Genomic DNA, 23,729 nt, shown 5'->3' with positions numbered 1-23,729 from the left:
TGGTTCTGTGCTCCTATATGGACGACAAGTCGCTAAAATGGGGTGAAAATTCTCATGTGTTAATCCGCTAAACAAAGAGGTGCATTCACCTCACTGGTCAATCCAGAGTTAATATAAACCACAATTTACTTTTGGCCCATTTACTTTCATGGAAAGACACAAACTAACCAGCAAAATCTAATATATCATCAATATTTATTTATTTTCTGATCATATGCACAGCCCCCTTCCCAAATATTAGCAGTGGAACGGTGTTTTCAAATGTTTATTTTAGATAAATATTATAAATAACTTCTGAACTGGCTACACTGCCAGGACACATACATACGCAGTGACACTGGTACTTCATCAGTATAGTACAATGGCACGTTAAAGTCACTTAGGAATACAGTTCAAACTAGTCCTTTACAGGCGAGTACATTCAAACTACAGCAAACAGGTCCATTGAGCCCAATATAAAGCAGCATGTAACACAGAGGCACCTACTACGATTCAATAAATACGTCCAACATCGCTACTCGTGTATCCAAAGGAAGCATTACCAAAAATTGCCACAAGAGGTCAGTGTGCCTCTTTCAAACGCGGTACACACTGAAGGAGCCTTGACTGGAATTTTAAAGGGAATGTTGAAATACAGTAATGTCCTGTTTTTAAAAGATCTGATCTCGATCTGAGGCCTGCTGGGTTTTTCAAAGGAGCCGAGCTAAGCTTGCCAAGTACTTCTGGATACTTTTCAATACTCAAATGCAGTTGTATTGTTCCCCTCAGTAGCTGTATCTGGAGAGCGGCGTGTCTTCCATCAGATCATCCTGGAGGAACAAAGTGTCAGTTTTTCCACAGAAGACGAGTGGGGTTTTTTGTGTTAAACATAATAAACTTCTGATGGTCAGATACTAAAACAAGCCAAAAGTACTTTGTATAAGACTTAGTTAACATTTCAGCGACACATAAATGGGACCATGAGGAGCACACAGATCTTCTGAACATGACGTGCACTGACTTTGTCTGTGTTAAAATAAGCGTTATATTTTTGAGGACAACGTACCATTGGTAGATCCTGTAAGCGGTGGAACTCAGGGTTGTTGGTTCTCTGGCGGAATTTGAGGAACAGCACCACAAAGACGACAGCAGTGGTGATGATGAAGATGGAGAGCAGGCCAGCGAGCAACGGGTCCAGATTTGGCCGCGAGCGGTGAGCCTTAAAATCTACCAAAAACATAGATATTAATAAAAAAATATATAAGTCTGCTACTCATTCAGAGCACAAGATTTGAGAAGCACTTAAAGGCACCTTCATCTCCGACTTTAAGCTGAGAGGGGAACTCCACGTGAGTCGGACTCAGATGTCCTGATGATGGTGGAGACAGTGCGGAGGTGGAGGTCAGGACAGGTTTAGGTGACGTGATGGTCGAGGCCACCACCTGAGTGGTCACCACGGTCGAGGAGTGGAGTAGTGGAGGAGCTGCAGTCAAACCTTTGGAGCCAAAACAACCCAAATATAATGCGACCAAATGACAAACATTATAGCCGTGTTGTAAAAGAGAAGGTCACGTCAGGGAGTTAGTTCTGCCAGTCTAACCTGAGGTGGGTGACACCTGCTCTGCAGAGCTGGATATTCTCTCAGCGATGGATGTTGTTTGGAGTGTTTCTTCAGTCGCATGTATTGCAGGAGCTGCAGTGTTGCTTGTCCGCTGATGGAGCGCATGTGCAGGCTGTGATGTCACCTGTGCATCGTCTCTCACCAAGGCCACCATGGTGGAGACAGAGGCTGCGCTCTGACCTGTGGAACAAGATCATGATCGGTTTGACTCAATTCGTGTATTGCGTGTATTGCGGTGATGGATACGAGCCGCTGAATCCCACAGTATTCCATCAACAACAGTGCTGTAGACTGAAACTATATCACCCCAGGAAGTAGAAACTCTGTCCCGAGTGTCATTTCAAAATAAAGGCCATTTGAAACTCTTGCATTTTGATGGATTACAATGTTGAATTTGTGATTATATTTAACAGAGTCTCATAGTTTGACAGTCTGGTCATCAAAGGAAAAATGATGTTGTGGCCCTATTTTTAAGTAACGCTATTGAATTATTATTTAAACTTAGACTTATGCTCTTTATTGTCATTGCATAAAACATATCACTGTATTACGGCAACGAAATTTCGGTCTGACGCCTCCGGTTTCCAAAAACTATATGTCCAAAATAAATAAATATCAGATAAATACTAACTATATATATATATATATATATATATATATATATATATATATATATATATATATATATATATATATATATATATATATATATATATATATATATATATATATATATATATTATACTATTGAATACTATTTTACTTTTTATTGTTACTAACTGCAAGTGAAAATGTTCCATTAAAAAAAAAAAAAAAGAAGAATTATCAAGGCCATATGCTACGCTAATTTAATTGTATGTAGTCACGTGAAGAGAATCTGGCCAATCAGACAGCAGCAAATAGTCGCGAGCCAGCCGCGTCATCGTTGTGTTCTAAGTGATGCTCCGATGCGGTACTGAAGTTAATATTCAGCTGTTTGTTCCAGTACTGACGTTCTAACTGCCTCACATTCCCTCCGTCAGACCCTCACGCACACGCACGAACCTACCTCCTGCCTGCGACGAGCTGGTGAGCATCAGCAGCAGCAGCAGCAGCAGCAACATCCCCGACACCGAGTGAATGTCCAGTTTCATCTCATGGGCGTCTTCCTCTCTGGTGGAGCCGCAGCAAATGTGAGCCGCGGCGGATCCGCTCCTGGGCGGCGGGTTTGTTTCCGTTACGTGGGTTGACGGGGCACATCATCATCGTCGCTATAAATATCCGGGGGGAGTCGGGCAGAAGTGGGCGGGGCAACCTGCAGATCCACCCCTCAACCTTTCCCTCAAAACCCACTCCCAACTCGTCCTCTTATCTCCGACACTCATCCACACACTTCCCCACAGTCTGCCTGCTTTTGCATCAGTTTGTTGCTGCGACTCGTCTGCGTGCGCATGGTGCCGGCCAATCAGGTGTCAGTGCGTCAGTTGTTACGTGGGGGCGTGTGTTGTACTCCGCCACACACACACACACACACACACACACACTGCCATGGTGTGGGAATGTCAGTCATGAGTGCGTGAGACCAGTTTCACTATCTAATGTGAGTCAGGGTGTCCATCCAGAGGTCAGGATGACGTCACACTTGTGTGACCTTTAAAACACCAGGGGACAGCAGGAGCGTTTGTTTCCAACTGTGGTCAGAGAATCCAGGAGCTGCAGATGGATCCGCAGGGAGACACCCGGGTGGAGATCACTCTGGAGAACGTGGAGTCGGTGAGTTTCCTGTCAATTCAGCGCTGTAACTCAACAACTCTCTGACCTGAGATCAGGTCAGACAACTCCACCTGGCTCTGAATATAAGTTGAGAAAGTAGCTAAAAGTAGCAGAGCAGAAGTCTCTTTTTATTCATAAGAAGGTTGCAGTTCATTGTAGGGACCGGAGCCTAAGTTGCACCTCTGTAACATGATGCCAACTTAAAGCATATGCTGCCCTAATAATAACCGGCACCAAGTGCTTTGGATTAGTTGCCATGGCAACACATTTTTTATTCTATTCCAGCCACTCTTCATCAGTATGTCATTATAAATGCTAATTGTGATCTATAAATATCATCAGCATTTCTTATTCTCTCTTTGTTTCTGCTTCAATAAGTTACAAATATTTAAGAAAGAAAATCCCAGTGTTGACTAAAAACCAGATGATCGTATTGTTTAGGACTGTCCGACTTTTTGGGAAAATATATTAAAAGTATTCTGGCATACCACCTATATAGCACCATATATATATATATATATATATATATATATATATATATATATATATATATATATATCTGAAGGAGACAATAACAAAGAAATAGCTGTCAAGGGACTTGGCAAGTTTGGGTTCCAGGATGTACATTGTTTGTGATATGTACCAAATGGAAAAAAAGAACAGCTTGTGTTTGTTTAACAACTGAATCGATTTCATGGAAAAAAAAAATACGGAAAAATGTGTCGTATTAAAGATACCTGTCTTTTTTTTGAAGACTATAATCCTTTATTTAAGATCCCCCAAACAAAAAATAAAATATAAACTTTTAAAAAATATACTTATAATATGTTCAGTCTTCTATACACAGACTTTTCTGTGTTTGAAACTAATAAAAAGTGTTAGGTACATAAGTTATATAAAATCAGCAGATGACAATGTTGTGGTAACTAGCAACATGGTGATGGATGGTGCTCTTGGTTTAGAAATGCTTTGAGGTGTCATTGAATTAGTTGTTCCAAGTACAAACATTTTAAAGCAGACAGTGCCATCTGGTGGCTTTTGAGAAACAGGACGCTGTTTCATGAAACCTCATCCACTCATCACTACAGCAACAATGTCGGCTTTGAAGAGGCTACCTGAAGTAAAGTCTGCTCGGCCACGGCCAGCACATGCTTATTTTTTTTAATTCAATGTCTGGCACCGCAGCACGTAGCAGCCCGGCATCGCGTACTACTGTTACGGCAGCACAGTATCCCAGCATCTCACTCTCACACAGCCATCTACCACTGCAGTAGTACCTATAACCCTCGCGTCGGCTATTTTGAATGGCATTCGACTTACGTCCAATCTGACTTACGACCGGTTGGTGCGATCGGAACTGACCCCGGTCGTAAGTCAGATGTTACTTGTTACTTGTATATTTTTTGTGGATAAAAACTTAGGCTAACAGATACCGACCTTGTCCTCCCATAGAAGATAACGCTTGTGTGTCGGTGTCCTCTCTCGCCAGGCTCTCTACCAGCTCTACTTTGATCCAGATATGGAGCACAAGAATTTGGCCCAGAAGTGGCTGACCCACGCTCAGGCGTCGACCCAGGCATGGCAGTTCTGCTGGGCCCTGCTCAGCCCTGACAAGGTCTGTTTCCTTATGACTCTCGGCGCCTGCTGTTTGACTCATGATTTTTGTTCTCCCCCCCCCCACTGCAGCTGCCTGAGGTTCAGTTTTTCGGAGCCAGCACCCTCCACACCAAAATCTCCCGTCACTGGAGCGACCTTCCATCCACCGAGCATGAGAACCTCAGAATGCAGCTCCTCTCAAACATTTTGCACTTCTCTTCCGGCCCTAAGATGCTGTTGACGCGGCTGTGCGTGGCGCTGGCTTCCATGGCTCTGAACTTGATCCCCCAGGCTTGGTCCCACCCTGTGGCGGACATTGTACAAGCCTTCCAACCACACAAACTGACCCGTGAGGGCGCAGAGGCTTCGCCAGACCCACATGTTCACTGCCTGGCCCTGCTGGAGCTCCTCATCGTGCTTCCAGAGGAGTTTCAGAGCAGCCGGCTGACTCAGGCGCGGCGCGCGCAGTTACGGGGAGCCCTGGCTGGAGAGTGGACATCAGTGTGTCCGATGCTTTGCCAGCTGCTACAGAGCCAAGACTCATCCACCCAGGTCAAAGAGAAGGTGCTCCGATGCTTATCAAGCTGGGTGGGTCTGGACGTACCGCTAGGGGAAAGCCACGAGCTGGTCCAGGACTGCTTCGCTGCGCTGTCCAACGCTGAGCTGTTCGAGACAGCGGTCGAGACGATAGTTACTACCATCTCCCAGCCGGACTGCCACAGGTGAGTACCGCCAGCAGGTGCGAGAATATGGGTCATACAAACAACGGTGCATTGAGCTTTCGTATTAAAATTAAAAGCTACTGATACAACGGCACACCACCATGTACAAAATTTAAGAATGAAAAAGTCGACTCATGAACCCAAGCTTGCCACAGATGGGCTCCTCAAGTGACCTATTCCTGAGACATCGGGCTCTTTACTGAGGAGAGGGATGATGTGTGGAGAGCTTACCACACTCTGAAGTTGTCCCAGAACACAACCGAAGTTGGTGTGAGACCAGCTTTCACTAGTCACTCTGTGTATGAAGAGAAAGCGCCACCTTCAGTTCACACCTCGTAGCACAATGAGTAGGTGGAGTTTACATTACTCAAAGACACTCCCTCAAGAAGAGGGGGCTCACTCCAGCTCCTGGAAGTGTGCTGGAACTCTGCTGGAACTGTGCTGGGACTGTGCTGGAACTGTTCTGGGAGGGGAACAAATAAACTGCTCCTACTGTAAAGCGTCACATGTGTGCAGGTATGTGGAAGCCCTGCTGGGTTTGTTGCCTCTGGTGCTGGGCCTCCACGAGCAGCTGAAGAAAGCAGTTCAGGACGGAGACATGGAGACATCACATGGCATCTGTCGCGTGTGTGTGGCCATGGGGGAAACACACTCCAGGTGAACACCCACGACCCTTTAGCTTGCTAGCATTGTTCCCTGATCTCTGCGTCTGGGTTTAGAGTATTGCTGGAGCAGGTGGAGCACTGGCAGGAGTACTTGGCTCTGGTGAACATGATTCTGTTTTGCACTGGCATCCCAGGGTACTACCCAGTCAACGAGACCACCAGCTCACTCACGCTCACTTTCTGGTACACGCTGCAGGTTGAAGTTCACTCTCTTCATTCCCTCTTTTCTGTTGTCTGAAGAATGTTTTTCCCTAGCTTTGATGCCAGTTTTCTTGCCGCCCGCAGGATGACATCCTCTCATTCGAGGAAGAGAAGCAGACCGTGTACCTGCAGGTCTACAGGCCTGTTTACTTCCAACTGGTGGAGGTGTTGCTGCAGAAGTCTCACTACCCCTCTGAGGAAGAGTTCGCCTCCTGGTCCTCGGATGACAAGGAGCAGTTCAGGATATACAGGTGTGGCGTGACGCCATGATCCTATTCTTCTGCGACTCATTTCTCTTTGTGTTTCAGAGTGGACATCTCTGACACCCTAATGTACGTGTACGAGATGCTGGGCTCTGAGCTTCTCAGTAATCTCTATGACCGACTGGGGAGGCAGCTGATGGACCCCCAGCAGGCGTCTGCGTGGCAGGTGATGTTTCCATCGTCATCCACAACAACCTCCCAGGCCAGTGAAGGGATTTATTCCATCCAACACCTTGGGGTCTTGTTCTTGGGTTAAGGGAGTTGGAGATCGGCGCAGCAGGGGCGGTATTGCAGTCGCTCTACCACTCTGTTGTGTGTAAAAAAGAGCTCAGCCAAAAGGCAAAGCTCTCTGTTTACCGATCAGTCTCGACCCTCAACTATGGTCATGAGCTGTGAGTCATAACCGAAAGAATGAGATCCCAAATACAAGGGGCTGGAATGAGTTTTCTCCTATGGGTGGCAGGCGTCTCCCTTAGAGATAGGGTAAGGAGTACTGTCACTTGGGAGAGACTTGGAGTAGAGCGGTTGTGTCAAGGAGAAATTGAGGTGGTTCTCATGAGGATGCCCCCTGGACGCCTCCCTTTGGAGGTGTTTCAGACACAGCCAGCTGGGAGGACCAGGTGGAGGGATTATATCTTGGGCCCACCACCTGTGGGAAACATGAGTTGCGTGCGCTGGGTGGCAGAGGTGATGTTTCCACGCCACCAAACTACACTTCATCATCTTCAAACCATTCTCTTCCTTCAGGACATTGAAGCCTTACTGTTCGGGTTCCAGTCCATCGCCGAGACCATCGACGTCAACTATTCAGACGTCATCCCCGGCCTCATCGGCCTGATCCCGCGGATCAACATCAGCAACGTGATGCTGGCCGACACCGTCATGTACACTATCGGTAAGGTGCAGGGACACCTGCTGGCGTGTTTGCAGATTGCAGTCACTTAACAAACCCGCACCGTGCACATCCATTTATCCGTCCAAAAAGCACATCCTTCTTTATCCAATATGTCTGGCTTGCCTCCTCCTCTGCGCCAGGGTCTCTGGCGGAGTGGCTGTCGGACCACCCCGTGATGCTGGGCAGCATGTTACCGATGGTGCTCCAGGGTCTGTCCAAGCCCGAACTGTCCGTCTCCAGCATCTCCACTCTCAAGAGGATCTGCCGGGAGTGTCGCCCGGACCTCAGCCCTTACGCCCAGAATATCCTCGCCGTGTCCCAGGTCAGCTCTCCGGTGACCCACAGGCTTCTGAATGCAGCGGTGTTTATTCACGTTTATTTTCTAAACAGGACGTGCTGGTGAAAGAGATCCACAAGGTGAGAAGGTTAAATAATTCCTGATGGAGGGTGAGGACTGTGGTCACGTCGGTGTGTGTCTGCAGAGCAGCCAGTGCATGTGGCTGATGCAGGCTCTGGGCTTCTTGCTGTCAGCACTTCCAGCGGAGGAGATTTTGGGAAGCTTAACTTCACTCATCAGCCCACATGTTCAACATCTCGACTCACTGGCTCAGCAGGACGTAAGAAGCATCACCGTGAGGTTATAAAAGAAAAGAGAACTGATGAAACGATCGGCACCTTTCCAGCCTGACGCCACTAACAAACAGCCGATCATCCACATCCTGGGAATGTTGTCCAGCCTCTTCACCACCCTGGACATCAACAGGCAGACGGACAGCTTCGACGGAGCAGAACCAACCCCGCCACAGGCGGCACACAACCCAGTAAGCTAAGCTATTGAAGCGCTCTTTTCATCGATAACAGTCAAAAGGATTGTTACAAACCAACACTGACGTCCTTGAATCATGTGATCGGTCCTTGCTTTAGGTCATAGTCGTGCTGCAGCAGGTGTTCACGCTGATTCAGACCATACTGAATAAGTGGCTGCACGACTCTGAGGTAGTGGAGGTAGGTATGGATGAGTGGAAGAAGGTGGTTGTTGCATCATCGCTTCAACATTTCAAGACTCAACTGTCCAACTGTCTCGACCAAGGCTGTGTGCGGGGTCTTCGACAAGTCAGTGAGGACCCTGCTCCACGACTTCGGACCCATGGTGGCTCAGCTGAGTGAGATGCTGGGTCAGATCTACAGCACCTTCCCTCAATCCTCCGCTCTGGATTTGGCCTGTCAGGTATAATCGCTTCACGATACAGGGTCAGAACTTCGGTGTAGTGAGGAACACATGCTGATTCCAGCTGGTCCATATCTTCGCCGGGGAAGAGCAACATGTTTCCGCAATCAAACGGCTGATGGAGGTTTTGACTGCGGCGACACTTGACATATTTCAGCAAGGTAAGTAAAGACTGGAGTATGGCAGGTTGATGAAACTGAACCGTGTTAAGACGCACCTCAAACTGCTGCAGGTCCAAGAGAACACCCTGATATCGCCGAGTCCTTCATGTACCTTCACGCTCAGGTAAGTGGCGTCATCCCATCGCTGACTCAGCAGTCTTCAACATCCTGGGTTCTGTAGATACTCAAGAGGAAGCCTGACTGGTACCTGTCTGACCAAATAGACGTTAAAACTCTCTTCTTCTGCGGTGAGTGTCACTTGTGATTTCACACCTCGCAATTCTGTATGTTAATAAATTCTTCTTTATATCCAGGAATCATGTCTCTCAAATTCCCAGAGGCTCCCACTGTCAAAGCTGCCGGCCTCTTCTTTGTAAGCCAAGATTTGAACATTAGTGACAAAATTTCAGTTTTTTAAAAGTGTTTTTTACTGACAGACTCAGCTGCTACCTCGGTGTAAAGACGGATCTTTGAGCGACGTGCTGCAGCAGAGTGGAAAGATACTGACGGAGGCGATTCTGCAGGTGAGTTGCAAAGCACTATCACATTTGATGCATTTCCACCTTTTTATATGTACTTTCAAACATCATTGCACCAATATTAAAGTAGGCGTTTCATCTCAATTGTTGCAGAAGTAAAACGTGAACTAAAGAACGTTTAATAAAAATAAATAAATTGTTCTTGAAGTAAATACATAAGTGTGTCATATGTTTTATCTTAAATCCTACTGTTCGGTGATGTTTTAGGATCAGATGAAAAAAATCGATTGACAGACCCTTTTAAACACCTCCTGATTCTTGAGATGATAATGCGTGTAGCTCAACCAAAACAGGCAGTTTTTGAGGAGTGTGTACATGACAACCGGTCTAGTCTGGACCAGATTCACTTCATGTAACTTTTATCAGATTATATTTGTCACATTTTTTTTCTTCTCCCAGGCGGTTGGTGGCGGGTCTCCTCGCAGTCTCACTGAACATTTTGCGGACGTTCTGCTGAGTCTGAACCGGTGCCACCCTGTCCTGCTCAGTCAGTGGCTGACAGAGACCCTGGAGACCCCGGGGTTCCCCTCAGCCCACGTTACTCCAGAGCAGAAGCACAACTTCAGTCAGCAGCTGCTCAGGTACTGAATGACAAGGAAACTGCCAACATGTGCTGCCACGGTCGACACTCTTTACTTCCTCAGGGAGCAAACGAATAAGCGCCACATGAAGGAGCTGGTGAAGGAGTTCTCTCTGCTGTGTCGGGGTCTACAGGGGTCAGGACACTCTGAGTTCTAGAATCTGCAGATTTGAGCCACATTTTTTTGGACGAAAAAAATGAAAAAATAAAACCTGTTTTATCACAGTTTGATGAACAACTGTCACTCATTTATTGACTCTTGTGCGTCACATTATCAAAATATTCCCTTGTCCACCATCATTCTGTTACAAAAATGTCTTGTGTTGTAGCAGTAAAGGTTTCCTTTAATATCTCTTTAAAAACAGCCAACACTCTTCCAGGACTGAAAAGACATAAAAGCAGACTCCTTTTTTTTAAATGATCAGTGGCGCCCCCTGTGGCACCACTGGGAGAACTGCAACTGCCCGTCATTGCGGAAGTGGACGGTGGAGTGGGAGCTGCGGTGTCTATGAGTGTTGGTGACCAGCACTGTCCACTACCGGATTCTGGTGAAGAGGTTCAGCACCGACTTTGACTCCTGAGCAAAGACAAAAAATTGTGTTTACTGTGAGGTCAGTGATGTCAGTGAGGGGGTCCCTCACCTTGGTGCAGCGTGTTTTACTGAAGACGTTCCAGAAGCGTAGTGTCTCGTCACCAGCTCCGGTGACTATGGCCTCGCCGTCTGGAGAAACAGCCTGAGACCGCCGGAGACAAGCTTAAGGTCCCGCAGAGCTCCAACTGAATGAGAAGCTTCTTACCAGGTAGAGAACTCTGTAGGAGTGTCCGGTCAGCTTGGCCACCTGTGTTAGCGACGGGTACTTCCACACCAGGATCTGGTTCTGGGAGTAGCCGTGAGTGCTCACCTGACAAACCAGACAAGTTCAAAGCATCTGAAAACCACGGAGAATGATGGTGAGGTCGCACCAGTTCATTCGCGTGCTTGGACCACGCCAGGTTGCAGACTTGTGAGCCGGTGTCGGTGCTCTGCAGGGCCTGGCCGGTGAGCGTGTTCCAGAAGCGCAGGCAGCGATCCGCCGTGCCGCCACCGGACGCCAGCAGCCCGTGTTGGTGCGGCGACCAGGCGATGGCCTTCACCGCCGCTAGGTGGTCGCTGTACTGCTGCATGGGGAGCAGACTGGAGCTGTTCCACACCAGGAGCTGAAGAGACGGAGAGTCTCAGTTACGGCTCACCCACAGTCCAGATGGAGTGGCTCACTTTGTTGTCGTTGCCGCCCGAAGCCAGGTGCTGGTGGTCCGGGGACCACTTGAGGCCGCACACTTCCTGTCTGTGGCCCTGCAGCCGGCGCTCCGCCGATGGCGGCGTCCTGATGTCGCGCTGGAGAATCACTCGATCCCGACTCCCTGACGACAGCTGCTCTCCGTTCCACGCCAGCGCGCCTGGACAAAACCCGACACGTCACGCCGAAAATAAACATCCCTTTATTATTTTTTGTTGTCCTGGACTCACCGACACGAGCCGAGTGACCCTCGAGGCTGGTCAGCTTCCGGCCTCCAGCGGCATCCCAGATCTGAACGTAACCTTTGTGGGTCCCCACGGCGACCAGACTTCCCTTTTGGGATCAAAAATGGATCAAAAAATAGTACATTTAAAATGAACTACTAAGACTCACCCTCTCATTCCAGCACACTGAGGTCACCGAATCCCCGTCCACGGAGAGGTCGCACAACCGGGTCACCTGCGGGCACAAGCGGCTCAGTTAGAGGCGCAACCCCACCGAGGGGGGCTTCCTCAGACCTGACTGGTGCAGGCGCTCCACAGGTAGACGCAGGCTCCCAGTCCCACGCTCAGCAGGTTCCCTGCCGACCAGTCTACCAGGTTGAGGTAGAAGTCATCCTGCAGCTCCGGCGCGTCCAGCACCTTGAAGGGGATCTTGGAGATCTTCCGGGCCGGTTTGCGCGGGGAGCGGAGCAGCTTGTGACTGTGGGAGGAGCTTAGAATCAGCTCCGGGCCAGCAGTGACTTGAAAACAGCGGCGTACCTTTTGTTGCTGAGCGGGGAGAGGGAGTACGGTGAGACTTCATTGTCACTGTCGAAAGGCACTCGCTCGCTGTGCACTGTGTACTGCGGGAAAATAAGCACGACATGGCAACCACCACTGAATTACTGAATTACTAGCGCTATTCATGAGCAGCATGTACACGCCTTCATAACAGAAAAAAAAAACATTTGAATACATTACAAAATTAATAACTTGATTTTAGATTGTTCACCCAGTCTCTAGTTGAAGGAATTAAACACATTTAATACGTTTAACAATACTTTTAAAACGTTTAGATATATTCTTCACTTGTATTTATGGTTATTTATTTGAATAAAAATAGGGCTGAACGATATATTGTCATTGTAGCTATATTGCGGTATGAAAAATTAAAATCACTCACGATACTAACATCAGCATAACAACAATATCAAATCTTCCCCGGTTCATCCTTCAATGTAAATCACGAAAGAACGTCTTTGTCTTTAAACACAGACTATGTTAATATATTATATTTAAACTATAACTGATATGTTCTCTTTTAGTCACCACCACCACAACTTCAGCAGTAAATATAGCATGTTTTTGTTTTGAGACTAAAATTCTATTCTTTTCATTGGCCATTTTTTTTTGTGTGTGTGGTTTTTTTGTTCCTCAAAATACATTGAAGGAATATTGAAAATATATTTTGAAATAAATTGCCTTTTTATCTTGAACGTCTGGTCCATATTTATAAATTTATATTCAAATTAAATGCATATAAAACAGGTTCATATTGACACTTCTTAATATCCTTACTAACATTTAATCCTTTTAGGTTCATGTTGTCCTTGTACTTAGTACATATTTTGAATATTTTTGTCATGTTTTGAAGTCATGGCTGTCTGTCTTTTGATGGGGGCCCCTCACAACAGTTACAGTTTCTAACCTGGCCATTTAGGAAACGAAATTGCCCACCTCTAGTTCATACAGCGGAGAGCGCCCTCTATGTTTTAAAACAGTTCCAACATCCTCACTAGCTTCTGTCAACAAACCTGTGTCATGAGAGGAAAAAGAGACACAGCAGAAGTGCTGGTCATGTGATGGCAACTATGACTAAATATGTAACAATATGAATACAAATAATATTTCATCCTCACTTGCTTCAACTATTTCTAGCCAGGTGCCTTCCCCATGTTCCAGTTTCATTCTACTAGTTGCAGTACATAGTTCAAGACTTTCTGTTGCTAAACATGCTTCAGTCCAGGTGCCTTCAAAACATTTGATGTACTTGAGGTACTTATAATAACAGGGTTAAATAGTGTTGCAGTGCTAAAAGAAATGACTAAAACTGTATGAAAATGTCATCCGTTTTAGTTAGCTTGTACAAATAAAAACTAAATAATGAAAAAAAAAAAGAGATGCTGCCAGAACCAAGACTCATCCTCACCCTAAAAAGCCTCTGGGACTCCTGCGAGACGACGGTTTGCCGTCGGTCGTCGGCATGTGGGTCCGGCACCGCCTCGATCCCGGCGCCCAGCAGCTCATTCCTCAACAGCGCCGCGTACGTCACGGCATCTATGATGAAAGACAAATGGACACGCTGGAGACAGGGGCGTTCACCGAGACACACTTGACACACGCTCTACCTTTGCTTGAATCTGAACTGGCGTCCTTCGCTTTCTGGTTCTGGCTGGGGGAGCGAAGGTTTTCCTGGATCGATGGAGCGGATGGGCAAGAGTTAAATGCGGAGGAGCAGGGTCACTGGAATGTGAGACTCACGTTGGCGTAGTGGAAGTTGATGCTCCAGTTGCTTCCAGCACGAGTGGGGATGTATCGGTCACCTGACTTGACGGTGAGGGGACTGCAGGACGCTCCTCTGTGCTGCAGAGTTAGTCACGTGTCAATATGGTCAGCAGACAGGAGAAGTGACTTCTCAGTGCATCCAGAATATAAATATATATATATATATTATAATAAAATAACATTTAATAAATTGATTTTATATTGTTCACTTAGTCTCTCTTTGAAAGGAATTAAACAATGTTTTAAAAACGTTTGGATGTATTTTCCACCTGTATTTATTAATTTTTATTTCAATAAAAATCGGGCTGAACGATATATTGACATTGTACCTATATTGCGGTATGAAAAACTAAAACCACTCACGATATTAACATCGCCAAAACAACAATATCAAACCTTCCCCGGTTGGTCCTTCATTGTAAATCCCTAAAGAACGTCTTCGTCTTTAAACACCGACTATATTAACTCCAGCTATTTCAGATTGAATTCCAGGTTATTTCAGATGAGATGCTCCGGAGTCAGACATGACAGAGCTTGATCTTACTGCGCATGTGGGTCAAGGACTGAGACATCTGCTGGTGTGGCGGCAGCTCTGAGGGGAAAAACTGAACTGAAAAGAAATGAATCTAAATTCACAGTCGACGCTTCTGTTTGTCGACGTCATCACCACGCGTCAACTGCTCTTGACCGCCCTGTATCGTCACGCAACATCGAGATACGGAATTCAGTTCTGCACCAATTCAAGAGACCGAAGAAGAAAGGACTTGACTCTCGTCTGGTTCGGTGTTCGATGTTGTGCACGGTTCGGAGCTCACGCACCTTGACGACCCGGGCCTCGGGCAGGTTCTGGTGATTGATTTGCCTCAGCAGACGTCTCTCGTAATCTTGGTCCATCTCCGCCTGGCCCCTCCGCTGCCCCCGCCCACCTCTTAAATGTCCCCCGCTCCCTCCCGGTGAGGAAATCCACCGTGGAGCCCCATCTCTGTTGGAAAACAAGGAAACCTCCAAGTCGGTTGCGATCACTGCCGCGCTGGTTCAGAAGGGCGAGCGCAGCATTGCACCGCGGGATCGGAAGCGAAGCTCCAAAGACGGAGGAGCTGCGGCTGCTGACAGCCGCATAGTTGTCATGACATTGTGTTTTATGCACCACCGCGACCGCGTCGTTCTCACCCTGACTGACTGACACCGCGGCTCAGGTCACCAGCGCCGTCCTCATCGTCGGTGGAAACCAGCAGATCACCGGCGGGAAGCGTCTCCTTCTCCCAGAAACCGAGCGAACCCCGCAGACCTAACTCCCACTTCTTGTTTATGTTGTCCAGAAAAAATGGCGACCGAATCAGCTGGAGCAGAAATTGTGCTGTTGACTTCTGCTGAGCGCTCTGCGGCTCGGTAGCGTGCCCTGCTGGCCACATGGCAGTACTGCACCCACTATTAGGTGGCTCTCTCAACCACGCGGTGTCGCTATTTAGCTTGTTTTGAGGGTGTCCGCTTGTTGGAAATAGATTTATGACCTCTGTCGGTCAGAATAGAAGCCTCCTAACTATTAACTACGACTTGCTAATTGAAATAATTATCATGTATTAAAAGATTTAAACCGCAAAAGGCAGATAATAATGATAATCTCTGAGGTGCTGCTGGTGACGCAAGGCGAGTGTTAAACTAATTTTAAACTGTAATTTCTTATTGAAAAACATTTGTCATTCACAGTGACAATGTAAATGGAATTATCAAATATTTTTATCTTGTTACTGGACTGAATCTCCTGACTTTTATTTGAAACACAATGCATGAAATGGGAAATCGGCGAAAGTGTGACTGTGTTTGAGGGAGCTAGACAAAGACTTGCAATGCAATAACTCTAAAGCAGCTAAGATGAAAAAAGTCGCATGAGAGGTCAGCATGTCACACGATCATCCTGGTTCACTAAACAGCGGTATCATGCGGACGGCATCAGACCATTTCCGGAACAAGAGGAGCGCTGCTGCCTTTTTATTGTCAGGGTTCGGGATCCTCCAAATGTGCCCTCTTCTGAAGTGTGTTTGACTTCAGTCAAGACTTCACTTTTCCCTTATGGGCTCATGGAATGGTGCGTGCGTCCCGGGCCACCAACGATCCCCGAAACCCTCCAAATCCCAAAGAGAAAGAAACAACTCCCACGTTGATCTTCCTGCGGCCTCGTTCCTCACATGTGCGCTGATCTGATCCTGTCGATGGCACATGTTTGCTGGAGGGCTGGAGCGTGACTTTGGAGTAAATAAAAGCCTTATACTTGACCCCATTGGCGCCGGAGTTTCCATCACGCTGCTAATAGAGCCGAAGAGCACACTTGGTAATTGGCACAGATAAAGTTTCGCTGTCTGAAGAATGAAAAGAAGAGCTGAGCTGCTTTGATGAGAAGGCCGTCACGGGCCAGTGGAGTGGAGGCATCACATCTCCAGTGGCCCTCTGATCTGCACGTAGGCCGTCTGCCAGCCTCCCCTCTGACACACAGCCAGACACTCGGCCAGCCCTTATTTACATTCACCGAGATCAGTGCCATCTTGATAAAAGACTGCTGGCAGATCTCTGAGTTCCTTTGTCTTCCTCATGATGTTTACTATCAGAGAGCCTCATTTTCTAAACTTGTCTTCCATGGGAACCTGGTGGTCATCTGTGAATCTCCACCCATGCTTCTCCATGCTAGTTTGTCTCTCTTCTTCAATTTCTCCAAGATGTTTTTGAACCAGTTTATACTATTTTGGGCTTGAAAATTAGCTAAGGACTTCAAGTGACCATCCCACTTCTGATGCCACCTGTCGCGGCAGACGTTTTATTTAGCCTCGCTAAAGGCGATAATGTGAAGTATTGGTTCTTAACCCTGATCTAAAAACCCCCACTTTACAAGGTGAGTTGCGGTAATTATTATTATTATTTTTTTTTTTTCAAAAATGTGCGCCATAAAAATGCGGCTATCCAGATGAAGACTGGAAACCGGCACCGGCAAGGATTGAGTTTCACTATTGCTACAGGTGCTTCAAATGTATCAAACAATCCGTGCTAATGAATGAATAAAATAATTCTCCATCCCACTTCTGACACCATTTGTCACCAAGAACACTTCAAGACTTGTCGTCTCAATAGTGTTTTTTCTCTCTCCACGACGGGAGAAACCTGAAATCTTCCTTCCCATGTGTGTCCTGTAAAATGGAGAGGTTCAGATCAAAACTTGAAACTGGCATTTCCCACTCTGGGAACTGGTCTCCTGCTCTAGTGACTGAAAACGGCTTGGTTCCATGCAGTTCCATGCAAAGGAGCCAGCTATTCCTACTGGTGCTTCATGTGTATCAAACGGTGGACATCTACAGTTAGACAGTAGAGAACACCTGTAACTGCAAACACCACCCAAAACCAAAGGATAAGACATGGCAGTGAGTCTGTACTTCTACTCACTTGATTCTAGTGTAACACGCTCATTCTTGCCTTTCAAGAGAGAATAATAACATGTAAACTATAGCTGTACACAATTCAATAATAAAATAGAATTAGGAATCAGCCTTGTTTTGAACTCCAGTTTGTTCCCCATCTTTCATCATGTGTTTACTTTTGTAAACACAACAATGAGTAAAGTGCCCTTCAGGGAACGTAAAAATAAAAACATGGATGTCCAGTAAATGAGCGAGATGTTTACGCCGCAGTGAGACAAACGCCAGCATCGCTCCACTGGAGCTAATCCGATCAGGAGTCCAGTCACAACACATTTCCTTGTCTGCATCCTCCATCAGTTCCCCACAGAGAAACGTGCGGGCCACACCACGTTTGAGGAGAACCAAGCGGTGGGCAGCCCGGTCCCAGAGCCTGGCGAAGCGGGTCAGGGGGGCTGTGACGCTTATCTCTTCCATGACCGATCACAGCTCAAGTGGATATTCTTCCTGGAACTCATGATCAAAGTACAAAACCAAGCACAGACAAAGAAGCTTCTGTGCTTGATAAAGACTCAGTTATTTAAAGTTCATATCACATTGTTGAGGTCGGAACATCTTTCATAAAAAAAACAAAAAAAAACAAACACTTTTTTGAAACTCATAAACAAAACAAACTAAATGATTTGGAGTTAATAAATGACAAGCATCCACAGGAATATTTAATACTAATATTTTAATATTGAATATTTAAGAGTTTTAAATTGGTGTTTTAATATGGAGCTCAAATTGTTTATTATTGTACTTGTAGTTATACCACACTGAAGGATTTTCTGCGCAGACTACAAAGTCATCTCTCACTTTTCTCTAAAAACAGTTCAAATGACTACAAATTTGAACCGTGTATAGAGTAGACAAACAAGATATCCAGTGTTTTCTTCATGGAAAACGCAGAGACAAAGCATGATCTGAACAGTGGGTGTGTATAATCTCGGCAGCTTCCTCTCCTCTCCTGCAGCCTGCAGTCGCCTCCCACGCGCTCTGCAGCACCAAAGATCAGAACCGCTGCTCAGTATTTCTCACTCTCAGTCCAACCAGGATGGTATTGATCTCGGCGGAGTCACTGGGTTCATTGTTCACCTTGGCCTGACCCAAATTCCATGCGAGTTGCTGCTCACATTTCCATGCGTTACAGCCCTGAGCAACTCAGATGTGTGAAACATGCTGTCAGAAAACACAATAAAAAACAGTTAATAACAAAAATAAGCATGTTTAAAATAAATAAATCCTCTTTTGACTCCATTTTGAGAAGAATTCTACCACCCACTCTGAGACATTCGCCTTGTCTTCCTCTCTTCCTCCTCCTCCATGTTCCAGTCATGTGTGGCCGACTCATGACCCCTGCTGTGATGCGAGTGCACAGTGTTCCCCAGACATGAACCTCCCCACTGCCGCAGGGAGGCTCCCCTCCATGTCCAAAGCTGTTGCGTGGCTGGTGAGGAGCCCCGAGGAAGCAAATGTCAGGCTGGTGCCATGTCCTTAAACGCATCACGTGGCGTGACAGTTTTGTATTCTGCAGCTCTCACAAGCATTTAACTACTAGATAAGAATCTTTAGGTTTCAGTGCTTATGTAACCACTGACATTGACTCAGTGTTTCCCCAAATACGTCTGACAGAAGCGGGAACACTGAGGTGTCGCGTTGGATGAACAAAAGGAGCGGATGCTGGCGACATATTGGGGGGCGAAGAAGGCATCCTGTTTATGCGGCGATTTCACAACATTCAAAACCAAGCAGAACAAAAGGCCCGATTGCAGTGCTGCCTCCAGTCTGGACTCAAACCAGAGCATATGGAGACCCAAGACTTTGAGGGCTGCACTTGAAGTCGAGGCCAAGTTCAGTGCCACTTGCTCTGTATTCGAGTATTCGTATCGTATTTGCTTCAGGTTGCATTGTATCACACGCCATCAAAATGGTGCCAGGAGGACTGATACTTTCCAGATTCTCCTCCACACCCTTTCCCATCTGAGCTCATCCCCGCCGTCAACACAGGCTGCTATTAACTTCTCCTGGAACGTCCAACAGTTCCTCGCGTTTCTCCCGCAGTTGACTTCACTGCCGACTGAAAACAAACAGCAGCTGCTGAGGAGAAGCTGCAGGAAGACATTTGTTTTCATAGCGTGGCTGTGGAGGGAGCGGGTTTGTTTGGCTGGAAGTGGTTCTCTTCCTCTCCTGCTTTGGACGCTGGCCTCGTCGGTGCAGGGCTGCAGCGAGGAGCTGAACTGGCTGTCCGCTGGATCCAGTCGGGCTAGACCAGAACCCAGGCGGCTCTGCTGGGATCGGCCTGCAGCACCCCGGCTGACGTCACTCGGCACCAGACCGCAAGATGAGTGTTGGAGTTTCAAACAAACGGGCCGCCCATTGCCATGGCAGTGAGGACCACCAGCATGGAAACGCCTGCAGCGGATCCGGGTCCGTGTTTACCGGCAGCAGTTGGTTCTGCTGAATCCACAGGAAGTGTGAGACATACTTCCACTGCAAGCTTTACCCTGAACACAAGTCTTTCTTAACCTGCTTATTCTGATTCTTAGAAAGGACCAGATCATGTCCTTAAATGGGTCACTGCTCCACCACAATATATTTCCGTCACAGCTCAACAGTCTCCCTTATCAACTTCATGTCAACACACTTCATACCAGCTTCCAGTTAAGGGTGTAGTTACAAAGAAAATCACCAAGAAGTCATGAGAAACTGACGTGGTCAAAATGTTTAGGTTTTACGTGATGGTGACCGACCGCTCAGTTCCACTGAAAGTGTCTGTCATTTGCGTCTGACTCCAGGTTTCCAAGTGACAAGCATCAAAAAGCCATGCAGCTTCTGTGATTCTTCACAGGCTTTCAAAGCCTGTTTGGCTCAAAAATCTTGGTGACGTGATGTGAACACCACCAACCCTTCGACCCCTGCACTTCAGTGGCGGAAGTTACGTGACAGTCCTTGGGGAATATGTACGTTTTCAAATCCGTATTTTGGTATGAATGGTGATGGTTTTCATCAAACACCGGAGCCACAACAGCCAGACACAATTTAGCGCTATAAAACCTTTACTCTGTCGATGTTGATGGAGCTTCCAGTCACGTCCAATGCCGATTCACCCCACAGCAGAGGATGAATCTGACATGAAAGACTCAGCTAGTTAGCCACACCAGTCTCCAGCTCCACGACGGTTCAATAAACACCATCTCTCAGCGATCGACCGGTTGATCGGACCACACAGAGGTGAATCCTGTGTCGTCCTACAATGACCCCACTGCTTTTGACCTTGAACCACTTCAGCTGAACCAGACCACGGCCTCCATGCCAGTCAGGTTTGACCTGCTCTCAGAGTCCATCTCTCTCATTCTTCTGTGGAAGCAGTCAGAGGTATCTCTGACTCAGTTCCATTTCTACACGTCAGTGGCGTGTTTCCAGATCACAATCAGGTCGAGGAACTTCAGGCCATGGGAGAGTGAATGCCCTGAGGGCGCCGCACATAGCACCACTATCTCTTCTCTTCCTGTGTACACGGCCGACTGCCAGGTCAGAAGCTCGGCAGGTTGCTGGACTTCGACTGGATCGCTGGTGTCACTTCAGCGAAACAGCTGGATTCTAAACCATTTCATCTTCGCACGGTTTTCCCCTCAGTGTTACAAAACCAGAAGCGTGACGCAAACCAAACCGCAGAAGTGCGTTTCACAACCTCATTTGTGCGTCCTAGTGGTGATGATTTCAAACCTTGTTGTTCCACTGAAGCTCCTTGGTACAGCTGCACTTTAATGGTCTCAAATAAAGATGAAATAAAATGTTGAGCTTTTAAGAGGAGACGTTTCTATTGGAGTCACCCGTCGCCCACACGAGTATTCAAATCCAAATGTTATGGAAAACTTTAAACCATTGTTTTTTACTTCTTTAATCTTTATTTATTTCTAATTTATGATAACAGTATTGAAGTATTGAATAATAAAGGCTGCCACACACGCTTCACATCATCTGACTCAGAGGAGCTGATCGAGTTCTTTACTTGGTGCCAGGGTGGAAAAACACATTGCTGACACAGCAGAATTTTCAGAAGTAAACTTTATACAATTCCAATCTGTTGACAGTAGACCGTAATAAAATACTAGATATGAAAGGTGTTTCTTTCATATTCCATAGTGCCATGTGACAATATCATCAACACTACTTCAAGTGCTTTGAGGAAATGCTTTGATCTATGACAGCAAATGAAATTTTACTGGGTTGTTATCCACGAAAATGTTTTTGTACCTTAAGTAATAAATATAATATGCGTTTCTCGATTCACTCAAAACTTTGATTATTTTTTCAACAACTTAGAGACCTTTTAAAGGTAAAGTACTGGACTGCGACTAATACTTTCCTCTTCAAATCTAGCAGTTCTAAAGGGTCACAAAATAATTCATAACTTTGAGCATTTTGTGTTCTTTGTTGGAGCAAAGATGCCGTGACATACAAGCGATTTAAATTTATACTTCAATGGGATTCATTTGAAGGTATTATTAAAAATAATTTTTAAATTCCACTTAAAAAATCCAATAGTAAAGGAATGAGATGAGACCAAAGTGTTTTGTATTTCATGCCCATTTTAATATCATCATAAAAAAACATTTGTGAGTCACAACAAATACCATTTTACCATACATCTCCGGGAAAACACTGAAAAAAATACATCTGCGAGAATGTTCCGTTTCAGCGCGTCACACCGTGGCTGTACAATGACCAGTCACCGTACACGACGCGCGGTTGGAGGAGTCCTTCGTAGAGAAAAGCTTCACCCAAACAGGGGTTGTACAAACATTTCAAACGGCTTCTGCATAACTTCATGTTGTTATATCAAAATAGTTGAATACGATAAACCCACCAGACAAGTTCAGTCAAACTGACGGTTGTGCTAGTGCTTATAAATAACAACAAATATACAGAGAATATAATCCATAGCATCATGTACAAGGTAATAAATATACTGTTACAAACAGCTGGAGGGTCAGCACGACACGGCTGGGTGCAACAAGATTGTGCAACTCGCACACTCACGCAAACACGCACACGCACACAGGAGACGACGCTTATGTCACGACACAATGTCGACTTGTTCAGAATGTTGCACCGTTCCTCATGGTACCTTTAAGGTAGTGTTGGACACATCCGCAACCAGCAGCAGACGTGTCGACAAAGTGCGGCAAAAACAATTATTACGTGAAGTTTTAACGTCTACAGTCGCCCGCGGTGTTGCGCTCGGGGGGGAAAATCACCGGGATGACGCAACGTAGAGCCGAACTAGAAGCAGAATTCTGTCACGTCAGGTTTGCTTGACTTCAAAAGTGCTTGCGTGACAGGATCTTTGGATTGGAACAACTTTTGGATTAGAAAGGTTCTTCATGCTCACCAGGTGATGAAGTGCAAACCGTGCTGGGAAGTCAACCGATTTATCGAGCTATTGCCAGGAACATCTGGAAGACTGAGACTCGAACGTCTTATTGGTAGAAAATGTTAGACATTTTTCAGCTACGTAGACGTATGTCCTCAATAAATTATAAAAAAAGAGACGTACAAAAGGACGCGGGCGTGAAAAAAGGCACACTTAGACGCGTCGGGGAAACCAAAGTCACCGAAATCCCAGATGAACTTGAAAAAAAAAAGGTCCCGAAGTGCAAGTCTGGATTTAGTGTCACCTTGGTCGTGAGTGAGAACTATGAAACGTCCAGTGCAGCAGTCCCTCTTTGTTTCTCCCGTCGTGGGCTGAAAAACAAGCAGCCAATGGGACGCGAGCCTCTTCAGTGGGCTGCCCCATCTTCAATCGGGCCTCTCAGTGGCTCCACGGAACCAGCTTGCAGGATTTCTCCACTGCAATGAAAAGAATTCAGCACTAGCGGCTGGGCTGGGCTATGTTTCCGCAGGCGCCGTGGGGTCGCTCCCATCCTGACCCGCCGGGTCTTGAAGCGTGACGTCGCCCTCCTCGGTCATCTCCATCACGCTGCTCTGCTCCTCCAGAGTCAGATCGAAGTGGAACTTGCTGCCGGCCGGGCTGGCGTCCCCTTCCTCCGCCGCGCTCCCCTCCCCGTCCCCGCTGTAGAACGGGGGGGAGGGGCTTTGAGGGATCATGCTCTGGTACCAGTTCCTGTTGTCTTCCAGCATATCCAGGATGTCCTGGGCGTCCGGGTGCACCAGGTCGGCCCACGTCTCCCACAGCGGGTGCACGATGTAGTCGATGAAGCCCACCTGAGAAGAAGAGAGCGAATGCAACGTCACATT

At 46.7% G+C, this 23,729-nt stretch overlaps 4 protein-coding genes across 8 annotated transcripts in view; 1 reads left to right on the top strand and 3 right to left on the bottom strand.

Annotated features, from left to right (window-relative positions):
• Positions 1–229: 229 nt before the first annotated feature.
• On the bottom strand, positions 230–2,992 carry LOC128769755 (uncharacterized). Its single transcript, XM_053883729.1, has 5 exons — positions 2,649–2,992; positions 1,580–1,780; positions 1,292–1,474; positions 1,046–1,206; positions 230–809 (listed from the first exon to the last, which is right to left on the bottom strand). The coding sequence occupies exons 1-5, from the start codon at positions 2,731–2,733 to the stop codon at positions 765–767; spliced, it is 675 nt and encodes a 224-aa protein (XP_053739704.1). The 5' UTR covers positions 2,734–2,992; the 3' UTR covers positions 230–764.
• On the top strand, positions 2,650–10,387 carry LOC128769753 (importin-13-like). Its single transcript, XM_053883727.1, has 22 exons — positions 2,650–2,772; positions 3,281–3,352; positions 4,842–4,967; positions 5,039–5,670; positions 6,187–6,327; positions 6,390–6,531; positions 6,621–6,787; positions 6,845–6,965; positions 7,547–7,694; positions 7,835–8,016; positions 8,085–8,111; positions 8,177–8,311; positions 8,378–8,515; positions 8,619–8,699; positions 8,785–8,922; positions 8,987–9,083; positions 9,155–9,207; positions 9,265–9,331; positions 9,398–9,456; positions 9,521–9,607; positions 10,022–10,203; positions 10,267–10,387. The coding sequence occupies exons 1-22, from the start codon at positions 2,737–2,739 to the stop codon at positions 10,358–10,360; spliced, it is 2,925 nt and encodes a 974-aa protein (XP_053739702.1). The 5' UTR covers positions 2,650–2,736; the 3' UTR covers positions 10,361–10,387.
• An 18-nt stretch (positions 10,388–10,405) lies between these two features.
• Positions 10,406–15,412, bottom strand: fzr1b (fizzy/cell division cycle 20 related 1b). The gene is made up of 14 exons (XM_053883728.1): positions 15,196–15,412; positions 14,845–15,007; positions 14,002–14,103; positions 13,869–13,932; positions 13,670–13,797; positions 12,241–12,323; positions 11,998–12,181; positions 11,873–11,938; positions 11,710–11,812; positions 11,458–11,639; positions 11,166–11,399; positions 11,000–11,104; positions 10,844–10,936; positions 10,406–10,779 (listed from the first exon to the last, which is right to left on the bottom strand). The coding sequence occupies exons 2-14, from the start codon at positions 14,917–14,919 to the stop codon at positions 10,738–10,740; spliced, it is 1,461 nt and encodes a 486-aa protein (XP_053739703.1). The 5' UTR covers positions 14,920–15,007; positions 15,196–15,412; the 3' UTR covers positions 10,406–10,737.
• Positions 15,413–22,054: 6,642 nt separating this feature from the next.
• Positions 22,055–23,729, bottom strand: part of LOC128769003 (cAMP-specific 3',5'-cyclic phosphodiesterase 4B-like) — a 34,210-nt gene continuing 32,535 nt past the window's right edge. For all 5 annotated transcript variants that reach the window (XM_053882202.1, XM_053882203.1, XM_053882204.1 and 2 more), the window contains one exon: positions 22,055–23,696. In XM_053882202.1, coding sequence (XP_053738177.1) covers positions 23,361–23,696 — 336 coding nt within the window. In that variant the 3' untranslated portion in view covers positions 22,055–23,360. The remainder of the gene's footprint in view (positions 23,697–23,729) is intronic.

The sequence above is a fragment of the Synchiropus splendidus genome, chromosome 13, assembly GCF_027744825.2.
Source record: "Synchiropus splendidus isolate RoL2022-P1 chromosome 13, RoL_Sspl_1.0, whole genome shotgun sequence".
NCBI lineage: Eukaryota > Metazoa > Chordata > Actinopteri > Syngnathiformes > Callionymidae > Synchiropus > Synchiropus splendidus.
Note: the sequence above shows the minus strand (reverse complement) of the source record. Positions and strands in the feature narration are given on the sequence as shown.

Coding starts and splice junctions, on each gene's coding strand:
- LOC128769755 (XM_053883729.1), bottom strand. CDS start 2,733: ATGAAACTGGACATTCACTCGGTGTCGGGGATGTTGCTGCTGCTGCTG. Junction 1,475..1,579: donor GCAGGTGTCACCCACCTCAG/GTTAGACTGGCA, acceptor TTGGCTCCAAAG/GTTTGACTGCAGCTCCTCCA. Junction 1,207..1,291: donor GCTTAAAGTCGGAGATGAAG/GTGCCTTTAAGT, acceptor TGTTTTTGGTAG/ATTTTAAGGCTCACCGCTCG.
- LOC128769753 (XM_053883727.1), top strand. CDS start 2,737: ATGGGCGTCTTCCTCTCTGGTGGAGCCGCAGCAAAT. Junction 8,112..8,176: donor TGGTGAAAGAGATCCACAAG/GTGAGAAGGTTA, acceptor GTGTGTCTGCAG/AGCAGCCAGTGCATGTGGCT. Junction 9,608..10,021: donor TGACGGAGGCGATTCTGCAG/GTGAGTTGCAAA, acceptor TTCTTCTCCCAG/GCGGTTGGTGGCGGGTCTCC.
- fzr1b (XM_053883728.1), bottom strand. CDS start 14,919: ATGGACCAAGATTACGAGAGACGTCTGCTGAGGCAAATCAATCACCAG. Junction 12,182..12,240: donor TCCCCGCTCAGCAACAAAAG/GTACGCCGCTGT, acceptor CTCCTCCCACAG/TCACAAGCTGCTCCGCTCCC. Junction 11,640..11,709: donor GGGTCACTCGGCTCGTGTCG/GTGAGTCCAGGA, acceptor GGTTTTGTCCAG/GCGCGCTGGCGTGGAACGGA.